General features: G+C 38.6%; 1 protein-coding gene across 7 annotated transcripts in view; it reads left to right on the top strand.

Moving 5' to 3' along the window:
- The window catches only part of FAM149B1 (family with sequence similarity 149 member B1), a 519129-nt gene that overhangs the window by 14086 nt on the left and 490238 nt on the right, over positions 1-14805 (top strand). For 6 of the 7 annotated variants that reach the window (XR_007728685.1, XM_050803425.1, XM_050803423.1 and 3 more), the window contains exons 4-5: positions 12426-12568; positions 13353-13469. Coding sequence is in view for 6 of the 7 variants with exons in the window: in XM_050803425.1 (XP_050659382.1) it covers positions 12426-12568; positions 13353-13469 (260 nt within the window). In the remaining variant the exon portion in view is untranslated. Of the gene's footprint in view, positions 1-12425; positions 12569-13352; positions 13486-14805 lie in introns of those variants that run through there. The other variant, XM_050803426.1, reaches the window with a different exon arrangement.

Below are 14805 nucleotides of genomic sequence, written 5' to 3'. Positions count from 1 at the left end.
TTTTGCTGTTTCCTATAGGTTTGGATATGTTGTGTTTCTAGTATCTTTTGTTTCAAAAAATGTTTCCGTCTCCTTAATTTCTTCATTGACCCACTGGTCATTCAGGAGAATCTTGTGTAATTTCCGTGTAGGTTTGGATATGTTGTGTTTCTAGTATCTTTTGTTTCAAAAAATTTTTCAGTCTCCTTAATTTCTTCATTGACCCACTGGTCATTCAGGAGGATCTTGTGTAATTTCCGTGTGTTTATAAGTTTTCAAAATTCCTCTTATTATTAATTTCTAGTTTTGTTCCATTGTGAGCAGAGAAGATACTTGATATTATTTCAGTTTTTTTGGTCTTAAGACTTGTGTCGTGACCTAACATGTGGTCCATCCTTGAGAATGATCCATGTGCTGAGGAAAAGAATGTGTATTCTACAGCTGTTAGACGAAATGTTCTGTAAATATGTTAGATCCATTTGGCCTATAGTGCAGATTAAGTATGATGTTTCTTTTTTTTTTTTTTTTTTTTTTTTTTTGTCTCGCTCTGTCACCCAGGCTGGAGTGCAGTGGCGCGATCTCCGCTCACTGCAAGCTCTGCCGCCTCCCAGGTTCACGCCATTCTCCTGCCTTGGCGTCCCAAGAAGCTGGGACTACAGGCGCCTGCCACCACGCCCGGCTAATTTTTTTGTAGTTTTTAGTAGAGATGGGGTTTTACTGTGTTCGCCAGGATGGTCTTAATCTCCTGACCTCGTGATCCACCCACCTCAGCCTCCCAAAGTGCTGGGATTACAGGCGTGAGCCACCACGCCCGGCCAACTATGATGTTTCTTTGTTGATTTTGTCTGGAAAATCTGTGCAATGCTGAAAGTGGGGTGTTGAAGTCTCCAACTCTTATTGTATTGGTACCTATCTCTCTCTCTAGCTCTCATAATATTTCCTTTATATATCTGGGTGCTCCAGTGTTGGGTTCATATATATTTAAAATTGTTATATCTTCTTACTGAATTGATCTCCCTTTATCATTATATAGTGACCTTCTTTATCTCTTCTTATAGTTTCTGTCTTGAAATCGATTTTGTCTGATACAAGTATAGCTACTTGTGCTCTTTTTTGGTTTCCATGAGCATGCAATATCTTTTTCCATCCCTTTATTTTCAGTCTGTGTGTGTCTTTATAGGTGAAGTGTGTTTCTTGTAAGCAACAGATCAATGGGTCTTGTTTTTTCATCCGTTTCCCCAGTCTGTGTCTTTTTTTTTTTTTTTTTTTAATGGAGTTTAGCTCTTGTAGCCCAGGCTGGAGCACAATGGCACAATCTCGGCTCACTGCAACCTCTGCCTCCTAGGTTCAAGTGATTCTCCTGCCTCAGCCTCCTCAGTAGCTGGGATTACAGTTTTGCACCACCATGCCTGGTTAATTCTTGTATTTTTAGTAGAGACGGGATTTTGCCTTGTTGGCCAGGCTGGTCTCAAACTCCTGACCTCAAGTGATCCACCCACCTTAGCCTCCCAAAGTGTTAAGATTACAGGGGTAAGCCACTGCACCCAGCCTTGCTGCATGACTTTCTAGGTTAGAAAGCAACACAGCTTCTGGCTGGCTCTCTCTCTTCTGAATGGTGGACTTCAGAATCCAGCCATCATATTGCAAGGAAGTTCAGACCACATGAAAAGGCTCATATAGAGAGGAATTAAAGCCCCAGTTGAGAGCCAGCATCAGCTGCCAGACATGTGAGTAAATGAGCATTAAGATGTTTTCAGCTCCCAGCCTTTGAGTCTTCTGACTAAGGCCTCAGATATTGTGGAGCAGAGATAAGCCATTCCTGCTGTGATCTATATAAATTTCTGACCCATATAAATCCAGAGAGATAATACATGATTATTGTTGTTTTAAGCCGTTAAGTTTTGCAGTAATTTGTTACACTGCCAGAGTAACTGAAGCACTCCTCTCATGCTGCTTAAGGTCATAAAAACTGCTTAGGCACTCTCTTACCTCTCTTGGGCTCCTGTCGCACACCAGGCCTTCCTCCTGTACAGATACCCACCTGTTGTCTCTAGCTCCCTGCCTGGGGACAATTTTCTGACTGTGTAAAAGTGAACTAGAGTCCAAGCAAAGCAATGGTGGTCCCACTGTGTTGAGGAGCAGAGACCAGAGTTCAGGGCAGAAGAAGAGAAGAGAACCAGAAATTAATTAACGGGTGAATATAAAAGTCTGTATTTTTTGTCTGATTTCTTTAAAGGACAACTGACTGATTAAAGTAAAATATATGCTTGTATTTCATATGTGTGTGATATATAAAGTGTGTGCTGAAATGTGTCTAAAATGTATAAAGAGGGAGTTTATATTTGTAAAAGTAAATATAGCTCAAATAATGGGTGACTATAAGTGGAATTATACTTCTATAAGGTTATTACATTTGTGGATTATTGTAAAATTATTCAAGAAATTAAATGGGCCGGGCACGGTGGCTCAAGCCTGTAATCCCAGCACTTTGGGAGGCCGAGACGGGCGGATCACGAGGTCAGAAGATCGAGACCATCCTGGCTAACACGGTGAAACCCCGTTTCTACTAAAAAAATACAAAAAACTAGCCGGGCAAGGTGGTGGGCGCCTGTAGTCCCAGCTACTCGGGAGGCTGAGGCAGGAGAATGGCGTAAACCCGGGAGGCGGAGCTTGCAGTGAGCTGAGATCCGGCCACTGCACTCCAGCCTGGGTGACAGAGCCAGACTCCATCTCAAAAAAAAAAAAAAAAAGAAATTAAATGATATAATTTTTACACAGAGAAAGCTCTAGGCCCAAGTGAATTCTCTCATCCATTTGTGGAAGAAATAACATGATGCAAACTTTTTTCCAAAAAGTATAAGGAATACTTCTCAATTCAGTTTATAATAAGGTCAGCAGAGTCTTGATGCTAAAACCTGAGAAAGACAATGTAATAACAGAAAATTATGAAGTGGGACTTTTAGTATCAGAGTAAGTAGCTTGGCAAATACTCCTCCCCAAAAGCAACAATGAAACTGGATAAAATGGTAAGGTGCAACTATTTAAAGGGTTTGCAAATTGACAAAAAGCATATAATAAATAAAGAAGCAATTATTCATGAAAACCAGTAGAACTTTGGGTTAAGAACAGTGAGAGTCTATTCAACTACAGAGGGACAAGCTGTGAAAATTAGCAGCTTCACTGTTGGAGAAGGCTCAGTAGGTTTGGAGTGAACCTGGAGAGACCCTAGGCCCAACAGCATGTAGGTAACAGTAGTAAACTTGATGGGAAGAACAGTTGCTCAGATAGCTTGAGGTTTTAGTCCTGGCTGGGACAAACAATGGATTGGCAAACTATCCAGGAATTTATTAAGGATATCTGGGAAATAAGACGGTCACAGGAGGCCTTGATAAGCTTTCCATACATCCACGCAGGACTGACCAAGCTATCTACATATCCCTAGCTGACCGTGAGTCAGCTTGCAAGTGCAGAGAAGCAAGAGGGCATCCAGAAACTAAAAGCAGATGCAAAAACTGCTTGAATTTGAACTAAGACAAAATAAACTTTAAAAGAAAAAATACTATTAGAAACAAAGAGGGACATTTTATAATGATAAAAGGGTCAATTCAGGAAAATAGAGCAGTTATAAATGTAACATCTAATAACCAAGTCTTAAAGTTCCTGAAGCAAAAAAATAACTGAATGGAAAGGAGAAACACTGTAGCAATTATAGCTGGAAACTTTAATACCCAACTCTCAATACTTGTAGACCACCTAGACAAAAAATCAGCAAGGATATTAAATACCTGAACAATACTATCAACCAACCTGACCTAACTCACATCCTACCTAGTGACAGCAGTATAGATACTCTTCAAGCACACATAAAACAAGTTTTTTTAACTATAAAAAGATGTAAATTATACAAGGTATGTTCTCCAACCACCTTGGAATTAAATTATAAATCAACAACATACATTTGGGATATCCTCAAATATTTGGCAATTAAACATCACTCTTCTAAATAACACGGGTTGAAAAAGGAATCTATAAGAGAAATTAGAAAATATTTTGAACTGAATGAAAAGGGAAAAGCAAAATATCAAAATTTATGGGATGCAGCTAGGAGGAAATGAATAGCTTTAAATGCCTACAGAAAAACAGGGAGGTCTCAATAATATAAGTTTCTACCATAACAAACTAAAGAAAACAAACTAAATCCAAAGCAAAGCAGAAAGAAGAAAATAATACAGATAAGATAAAAATTAATAAAACAAAAAAGAAAATAAAGTCAAAAGTTGTTTCTTTGGAAAGAAGTCAGTAAATTGACAAATCTTTAGTTTGTTTGATCAAGAAAGAAGAGAGATTGACATGATCAGGAATGAAAGAGAGGGCATAACTCAACTCTACAGAAAGTACTAAGAGAATTCAGTAAACAACTTAATGCTAACAAATTAGATAACTTAGATGTAATGGACAAATCCCTACAAAGACATAAATTAACAAATTGACTTACACAGAAATTTAAAATTTAGATAGAGCCATACCAATGTAATTGGGTTATTTCTATCTATGTAATTTCTATTTAAATAAACTAAATTAATAATTAAAAATCTTTCGACTGATCACAGTGGCTCCTACCTGTAATCTCAGCACTTTGGGAGGCAAGGAGGGAGGATCACTTGAACCCAGGAGTTCAAGACCAGCCTGAGCAATATAGTGAGACCCCCATCTCTACAAAAACTAAAAAATTAGCCAAGTATGGTGGCACGTGCCTTTAGTCCCAGCTACTTGCGAGGCTGAGATGGGAGAATCACTTGAGCCTGGGAGGTCAAGGCTGCAGTGAGCCATGGTCACACCACTGCACTACACTGGGCAACAGAGTGAGTCTGTCTCAACAAACAAACAAACAAACAAAAAATCTTCCCACAAAGAAATCCAGGCACAGATGGGCTAGTAAATTCTATCAAATATTTAAATTCTAGTAAACTCTATCAAATATTTAAAGAAGAAATAATAACAATATTTCAGACTCAGAAAATCAAGGAACATTTTCCAATTCATTCTATGAGACCAGTAATACCCTGATACCAAAACCAGACAAAGACAAGAAAAGAATTCTTTATATAAGAGATTCTAAGGAATAGAAAGAAAAAAAGAAAAAAATTAGAACTGATATATGAATTTAACAAGGCCACAAGGTCCAAGGTCAATATGTAAAAATCAATTTATTTCTATATACACTTAAATATTTAAGAAGAAATAATACCAATCCCTCACAAACTCTTTCAGGAAAGAAAGAACAGTTCCTACCTAATTCATTCTATGAAGCCAGTATGACCTTGATATCAAAGTCAGTCATCACAAGAACACTACAAACCAGATGCCTCTTGAAATTAGACACAAAAACTTTATTAGCCAACCAAATCCAATTACATAAAAGGATTATTTACCCTGACCAAGTGGGTAAATAGGATTTATCCCAGGAATGCACGACTGGTTCAACATTAGAAAAACAACTCTTCATCTGGGTAGACAGACGTTGAAAAAAAGAAAAACAACTAATTTAATACATTATATTAATAGAATAAAGGACAAAAATGACATGATCATCTTAATAGTAACATAGAAAAAAACATTTGACAAAATCTAACACCCATTCATAATAAAAAAAACACTCAACATACAAGAAATAAAAGAGAATTTAATCAACCTGAAAGGCTGGGCATCTACAAAAAACTTAGAACTAACGTTATTATATGTAGCAGGAAAAGACTGGATACTTTCCCCTTAAGATTTAGAACAAGGGAGGCCGGGCGCGGTGGCTCAAGCCTGTAATCCCAGCACTTTGGGAGGCCAAGACGGGCAGATCACGAGGTCAGGAGATCGAGACCATCCTGGCTAACACGGTGAAACCCCATCTCTACTAAAAAAATACAAAAAACTAGCCGGGCGAGGCGGCGGGCGCCTGTAGTCCCAGCTACTCGGGAGGCTGAGGCAGGAGAATGGCGTAAACCCGAGAGGCTGAGCTTGCAGTGAGTTGAGATCCAGCCACTGCACTCCAGCCTGGGCGACAGAGCCAGACTCCGTCTCCAAAAAAAAAAAAAAAAAAAGATTTAGAACAAGGTAAGGATGTCCACCCTTGCCACTTCTATTCAGCATTGTATTACAGGTTCTAGCCAGTGTAAGACAAAGAGGCATTCAAATTGAAGAGGAGGAAATAAAAATGTCTTTATTCACAGATGTCATGATGTAAAAAAAAATCCAGAAAATTTACATTCCCTCTATTACCACCCCCCAAATCTAGTAGAACTAATAAATGAGTTCAGTTAGGTCACAGTATACAAGAGCAATTTACAAAAATATGGTTTTCATACAATGCGATATTTTTCAGCTGGAAAAATGAAAGAAGTTCTGATATATGTTACAACTTGGGTGAACCTTCAAAACATGCTAAGTGAAAGAAGCCAGACATGACACATCACATCTTGTTTGATTCCATTTATATGAATTGCTCAGAAGAGCAATTCCATAGAGACAGAAAGTAGATTATTGGTGGCCAGGGACTGGGCAGAGGGAGGAATGGGGAATGACTGCTAATGGAAACAGTTTCTTTTGAGGGTGATGAAATATTCTAGAATTAAGATATTGGTGATAGTTGCACAACTGCGAATATACTAAAAACACTGAATTTGACAATTTAAAAGGGTGAATTTCATGGTGTGTGAATTCTATCTAAATTTAAAAATTTGTATTTCTACACATTGGCAGTGAACAATCTGAAAATGAAAATTTAAAAATCACAATAGAATAAAAAAGTTCTTAGCAATTAATTTAACAAAAGCAACACAAGACTTGTACATTGGAAATTTCAAAACATTGCTGAGAGAAATTAAAGAAAATCTAAATAAATGAAGAGACTTCCATGTTCATGAATTGGAAGACAAAATAATAATATGGCATTTCTCCCCAAATTAATCTATGTATCAGTGCACTCTCTATCAAAATCCTAGGAGACATTGTCATAGAAATTGATAAGCTAATCCTAAAATGTATATGAAATTGTAAAGGATCCAGATTAGTTAAAAAAAAAAAAAAAAAAAAATTGAAACAAATAGAAAATTAGAGGACATATATTACCACATCTCAAAACGTAATATCAAAACATTAGTCAAAACAGTGTGGGCAGGGCGTGGTAGCTCACGCCTGTAATCCCAGCACTTTGGGAAGCCAAGGCGGGTGGATCACCAGAGGTCAGGAGTTCGAGACCAGCCTAGCCAACATGGCGAAACCATGACTCTATTAAAAACACAAAAATTAGCTGGGCACGGTGGTGCAGGCCTGTAGTCCCAGCTACTCTGGAGGCTGAGGCAGGAGAATCACTTGAACCCAGGAGGCGGAGGTTGCAGTGAGCCAGGATTATGCCACTGCACTCCAGCCTAGGCGATAGAGCAAGACTCCATCTCAAAACAACAACAACAACAAAAACAGTGTGGTACTGACAAAAATATGGTCATATAGTCAATAGAACAGAATTGAGAATTCAGAAATAAACTCTTACATTTAGGATCCATTGATTTCTGACAAAGGTACAAAGGCTATTCAATAGAGAAAGGATTTCTTTTTCCTAACAAATGTTGCTGGGACAATTGGATGTCCATGTGCAAAAAGATGAATTCACATCATATAAAAATTTTACTCAAAATGAATTATAAACTTAAATATAAGAACAAAAACTATAAATCGTTTAGAAGAAAATGTATAACCAAATCAAGACCTTGGATTAGGCAACAAGTTCATAAATAGGACACACCAAAAGCATAAGCTATGAAAATGGATAAATTTAACTCCTTCAAAATTTACATATTTTTTGCTTTCACATACCTCATTAAGAAATGGAAGGACACCAGCCTGGCCAAGATGGTGAAGCCCTGTCTCTACCAAAAATACTAAAAATTAGCCAGGTGTGGTGACGGGCACCTATAATCCCAGCTACTCTGGAGGCTGAGGCAGAGAATCGCTTGAACCTGGGAGGTGGAGGTTGCAGTGAGCCAAGATCACACCACTGCACTCCAGCCTGGGTGACAGAGAGAGACTCCGTCTCAGAGAAAAAAAAAAAAGAAAGAAAGAAATGAAAGGACAGATCACAGATTGGGAGATTCCAATATCTGACTTGTATCCAAAGTATATAAAGAGCTCTTAAAACTGCATATTAAAAAGAAAAAAAGAAAAAAGGCTAGGCACAGTGGCTCATGCCTATAACCCCAACACTTTGAGAGGCTGAGGCCAGCAGATCATTTGAGCCCAAGCATTTGAGACCAGCCTAAGCAACAAAGTGAGACCCCCATCTCTAAAAAGTAAATAATAAATAAATAGATAAATAAAAAGGAAAAATAAAAGCTGAAATAATGGGCAAAAGACTTGAAAAGACATTCCATGAAAGAAAAATACATAAATGGCCAAGTAGCATGTAGAAAGATGCTCCATATGATGAATTATAGAGAAAATGCAAATAGAAAACTGGGAAGATAGACCACTCCACATTCACAAAAATTGCTAAAATTAAAAAGACTGACCATACCTAGTACCGGAAAGGATGTGGAGCAGGTTTAACGCTCACACATTTCTGATAGGAGTGCTAAATTGTATATCTATCCTATAAAATAGTTTAGTAATTTCTTTAAACATACATTTATTATGTGACAGCAATTTCACTGCTAGGTATTATCCAAGAAAAATGAAAACATGTCTAGAAAAAGACTTGTACATGAATGTTTATATCAACTTTATTCATAACAAACAATATAAACAAATACTGAAAATAACATAAATGTCCCTTAACAGGGGAATGAATAAACAAATTGCAGCATAGTCTTAAAATACTTTTCAGCAATAGAATGTAATGAATAATTAATATATGCAATAACATGAATGAACCTCAAAAAGATTCTCCTGAATGAAGACAAACACAAAAAAGTGCATCCTGCACAATCCCAATTATATGAAGTTCTAGACCAGACAAAACTAACTTACAGTGATAAAAATAACTCAACATTTTGGAAAACTTCAGCTGCAAAGGAATGTGAGGAGAAATGTTTTATATCTGGAAAGGAATGGTAGTTACTAGGTGAATATTTTGTCAAATCTCATTGTGCTGTACCCTTAAATGTGCGTTTTGCTGAATGTAAATTATTCCTCAGTAAAGTTGATTAAAATTTTAAAGTCCTCAAAGAGTTAAAGGACAAGATAACATCTATTTAAATTATTAGAGGTTTTTAAACAGAGCAGGTAAAGCTATTAACTTAACAGGCAAATATGAAGAACCAGTTAAACATCTTCAAAGTGAATAGCATTTGAAATATCTCAACATATAAAGTAAGCTGGACCCAGTGAAGCAGATAGTAGCGAATTGAATGCTAGAACTAAGAAAATCACCTAGAACCGGGGAACTAAAGACAGAATTTGAAGAGTAGTTAGGAGACATGGAGGATGGATTAAGAAACTACAATATATTTCTGACAGAAATTTTAGAGAATAAGAAAGAGGCAGTATTCAAAGAAGTAGTCACTGATTTTTTTTTTTTCAGACCTGAAGAAAGATATGTTTGAAAAGCCTATCAGGTGAAAGACAATTTTTTAGAGAGGGGTCTTGCTATATGATCCAGATTGGAACACAATGGCTAGCCACAAGTGCCACCATGGCCCAGTACAACCTCAGACTCTTGGGCTCAAGCAATCCTCCTAACTCTGCTTCCTGATTGATTCACTGGGACTACAGGTGTAGGCCACCATCCCCAGCTTTGGACAAATTAAAAAAAAAAAACTCCCAGATAGATAGATACAATTTTTATTGGGTAGGGGTTGACTTTCATGTTTAGGGTGAAAATACATTGTTTTCATCTTATACTTTTAAAAGAAGATACGATTTTTCTCCCACTGGAACACTGGAATGTAAAAGGATGTGTAAATTTAGATGTAGTAGAGGGTAAGCAAGGAATCTGAAAAAATGATCAGATTTGCATTTTGTAACCATCCCTCTGCTTTTTTTTTTTTTTTTTAGAGATGAGGTCTCACTTGGTTACCCAGGCTGGAATGCAGTGGCACAATCATGGCTCACTGCAGCCTCGAACTCCAGGGCTCAAGTAATCCTCCCACCTCAGCCTCCTAAGTTGCTGGGACTATAGGCACAGACCACCATGCCTGGCTAATTTTTTATTTTTGTTAGAGATGGCTGTCTTGTGATGTTGCCCAGGCTGGTCTCAAACTTCTGACCTCAAGTGATCGTCCCCACTTAGCCTCCTGAGTTGCTGAGATTACAGGTGTGAACCTCCATGCCCAGCCCTCTGACTATTCTGGGTTTTTTTGTTTGTTTGTTTTGAGACAGAGTTTCGCTCTTGTTGCCCAGGCTGGAGTGCAATGACACGATCTTGGCTCACCGCAACCTCTGCCTCCTGGGTTCAAGAGATTCTCCTGCCTCAGCCTCCCAAGTAGCTGGGATTACTGGCATGCGCCATCATGCCCAGCTAATTTTGTATTTTTAGTAGAGGCAGGGTTTCTCTATGTTGGTCAGGCTGGTCTCGCACTCCTGACCTCAGGATCTGCCCATCTCGGCCTCCCAAATTGCTGGGATTACAGGCGTGAGCCATCCCCCATCCCCGACTTTTTTTTTGAGACGGAATTTCGTTCTTGTTGCCCAGGCTGGAGTGCCATGGCGCAATCTGGGCTCACTGCAACCTGTGCCTCCCAGGTTCAGGCGATTCTCCTGCCTCAGCCTCCCAAGTAGCTAGGATTACAGGCGCCTGCCATCACGCCCAGCTAATTATTTGTATTTTTTGTATTTTTGTAATTTTTGTATTTTAGTAGAGACAGGATTTCACCATGTAGGCCAGGCTGGTCTGGAACTTCTGACCTCAGGAGATCCACCCACCTTGGCCTCCCAAAGTGCTGGGATTATAGGTGTGAGCCACTGTGCCTGGCCTGACTATTCTTTTTTTTTTTTTAATTATACTTTAAGTTCTAGGGTACATATGCACAACGTGCAGGTTTGTTACATATGTATACATGTGCCATGTTGGTGTGCTGCACCCATTAACTCGTCATTTACATTAGGTATATCTCCTAATGCTATCCCTTCCCCCCACCCAAAACAGGAACTGGTGTGTGATGTTCCCCTTCCTGTGTCCAAGTGATCTCATTGTTCAATTCCCACCTATGAGTGAGAACATGCGGTATTTGGTTTTCTGTTCTTGCAATAGTTTGCTGAGAATGATGGTTTCCAGCTGCATCCATGTCCCTACAAAGGACACGAACTCATCCTTTTTTATGACTGCATAGTATTCCATGGTGTATATGTGCCACATTTTCTTAATCCAGGGCCTGACTATTCTTAAAGGGTGGACTACAGAGGGCAAGGACATAACATAAGTTGTCAATTGCCAAGTGAAAGATGCAGTATACAAAGTAATATACACAGGATTTTCTGTCTACCTTTTCTTAAAAATGGTAGAACCAGGCCAAGTGTGGTGGCTCATGCCTATAATCCTAGCACTTTAGGAGGCCAAGGCGGGTGGATCATGAGGTCAGGAAATCGAGACCATCTGGCTAACATGGTGAAATCGTATCTCTACTAAAAATGAAAAAAAAAAAAAAAAAAAATTAGCCGGGTATGGTGGTGGGTACTTAGGAGGCTGAGGCAGGAGAATGGCGTGAACCTGGGAGGCGGAGCTTGCAGTGAGCAGAGATCGCTCCACTGCACTCCAGCCTGAGCGACAGAGCAAGATTCCATCTCAAAAATAAATAAATAAATGAAAATATATAGAGACTTTTTTTTTTTTTTGAGACACAGTCTCACTCTGTCACCCAGGCTAGAGTGCAGTGGCACAATCTTGGCTTGCTACAGCCTGTACCTCCCAAGTCAAGTGATTCTTGTGCCTTAGCCTCCCAAGTAGCTGGGATTACCGGTGTGTACCACCACGCCCGGCTAATTTTTGTGTTTTTAGTAGAGACGGGGTTTCACTATGTTGGCCAGGCTGGTCTTGAACTCCTGGCCTCAAGTAATCCACCCATCTCAGTCTCCCAGAGTGCTGGGATTACAGGCTTGAGCTACCATGCCTGGTCTTTTTTTTTTTTTTTTTTTTTTTTAAGGCTAGTCAAGTGAAGCAATAGGAGTGGAGAGGAAACAAAGAAATCCGTAAGTGGTTGTGATCAATTAGCTGTAAACACCACGGTACTTGGACCAGCCTAAAAAACAGACATTTATCTAAATTTTCTTTAAATATGAATGGAGAAGATATCTGAAAATTCCAAGATCTGAAAACTCACTAATTTAATTTTTCTTTCATGGAAACACAGCAGTATTTCAAGTAGACTAAACATTTAAACAAAACAAGTCTTACTGCTTTCAATCTTTACAATTTTTAACAGAGAGTGAAGCTCACCTAAATATTTGGGGGGAATATTTTCTTTTAGGAACTTGATCAAAATGCCACTGAAAAAGTCCAGGCAATGTTCACAGCCATTGATGAACTCTTGTATGAGCAGAAGTTGAGTGTGCATACCAAGAGTCTACAAGAAGAGTGCCAACAGTGGACAGCCAGCTTTCCTCACCTCAGGTACTGAAGCCCTCCAGTGGACTTGTATTCATGGATAATACTAAAATTTTAAAAGTAGATTTTTTTTAAAAAAAGCTTGTATTCTAAAATCTTTCTGAGCATGACTTTAATGAATATAAATAAGGCCATGTGGTATAAAGCCTCAGCTAAGAGAAAACTTAAGTTGGTAGAAGTTTCTTAGAGTTTCCATAACTAACAATATGTGATCCTAATGAAGTAAAACTATTTCTACAACAGCAGCTGAGGTCTAGTATCTGGGTACCAAGAAGCCCTTCTTTTGAACAGGATGGTCAGAAAATGTAACTGTTGTATACAATTAAATTCTTACATATACTTGAAACTAGACAGAGGCTGTTCAAGAGCTTCCTTCAGAAACTGCAATAGTACCACTTATTGCACATACTCAAAATTTATAAAGCTTCATGTTCTTAAGAATGTAATTCATAGTTTTCACTAATTTGACTGGGCCTTCATCCCATTTTGGCTGATTTAATGAGGACTATTATGAAGCATGAAGGGCAGATTACAGATGTTTGCTTAGATTTCTTGGATTTTTTTTTTTTTTTTTAACACCAGGCTATAGGTTTATCTTTTCCATCTCCATTCTATGGAAGAGATATACCTGTAGTAAGGCTCTGGATTTACATTTTCTCATTCTTAATCAGTATCAGACTGTATACTGGACTTTTTATGTAGAGCCATCAAATATGTTCAAAATATATCTCGATTTTGTATGTATGCCAGTGAAAGTGCTTAATTGTGTGTGTGTTTCTTCATTTTGAAGGATTCTAGGTAGGCAGATAATCACTCCAAGTGAAGGTTATAGATTGTATCCTAGATCCCCTTCTGCTGTTTCTGCTTCATATGAAACAACCTTGTCTCAAGAAAGAGATTCTACTATGTGAGTATTCCATTATGTAAGTATTTCAGTGTGCCCTAATATGCAAGTATTATATCCTACCAGTTGTATTAAGGGATTAAAATACTTCTTCCTACTTACTGGTATTTAGTAAAGCATAGCAAATTCTGTAAGATGGTCCGTAGTCTTTGTGTATATTAAAATTTTATTATGTAATTTTGTTCAAAAAGTTATACCTTTCTTGGAGTGTATTAATCTGTTTTCTGTTGCTTATAACAGAATACCTGAAACTGGGCAATTTATAAGGAAAAGGAAGTTATTTCTTACAGTTCTGGAGGCTGAGAAGTCCAAGGTCAAGGGGCAGGATCTGGGAGGACCTTCTTGCTGGTGGGACTCTCTGCAGGGTCCCAAGGCAGTGCAGGGACTCACATGGCAAGGGGGCTGTTCATGCTAATATGCCAACTCGGGTTTCTCTTTTTTTTTTTTATAAAGCTACCAGTTCCCCTTCCACGATAATCCAATAATCCATACATGGATTAAACCATTCACGAGGACAGAACCCCCGAGATCCAATTACCCTTAAAGGCTCCACCTCTCAACACTGCCAAATTAGGGACTAAATTTCAACATGAATTTTGGAGGGGACAAATATTCAAACCATATAATAGTGCTTAAGGATATTCTTGTTATTCAGGTCTCTATATCTATATATATTTACATACATCTGTAAATATGGACACTTCCTTCTTGACATAAATGTGTAAATAGAATGGTTTTTTAAAAATGTTGAAGTCTAAGAAAAAGACTTTTAAAACTTTTTTGAAAAAATGTTGAAACTGATTTTTTAATAACATGTAATATTAATTACAATTTAATATCTTTAAAGAAATTAAACTTCAAAGTACTTTATTTTTTTTTTTGAGATGGAATCTCCCTCTGTCACCCAGGCTGGAACAGTCTTGGCTCACTGCAACCTCTACCTCCCAGGTTCAAGCATTTCTTCTGTCTCAGCCTCTCGAGTAGCTGGGACTGCAGGTGCGCACCACAACGCCCGGGGTTTCACCATACTGGCCAGGCTGGTCTTGAACTCCTGACCTCGTGATCCACCCGCCTCGGCCTCCCCAAAGTGCTGGGATTACAGACATGAGCCACCACACCCAGCCTTTTTTTTTTTTTTTTTTTTTGAGATGGAATCTTGCTCTGTCACTGAGGCTGGAGTGCAGTGTGCAATGGCACAATCTCAGCTCACTGCAACCTCCGCCTCCCAGGTTCGAGCAATTCTCCTGCCTCAGCCTCCCAAGTAGCTGGGATTACAGGCGCCCACCACCATGCCCGGCTAATTTTTGTATTGTTGGTAGAGATGGGGTTTCACCATGTT

The sequence above is a fragment of the Macaca thibetana genome, chromosome 9 (assembly GCF_024542745.1).
Source record: "Macaca thibetana thibetana isolate TM-01 chromosome 9, ASM2454274v1, whole genome shotgun sequence".
Lineage (NCBI taxonomy): Eukaryota > Metazoa > Chordata > Mammalia > Primates > Cercopithecidae > Macaca > Macaca thibetana.
Note: the sequence above shows the minus strand (reverse complement) of the source record. Positions and strands in the feature narration are given on the sequence as shown.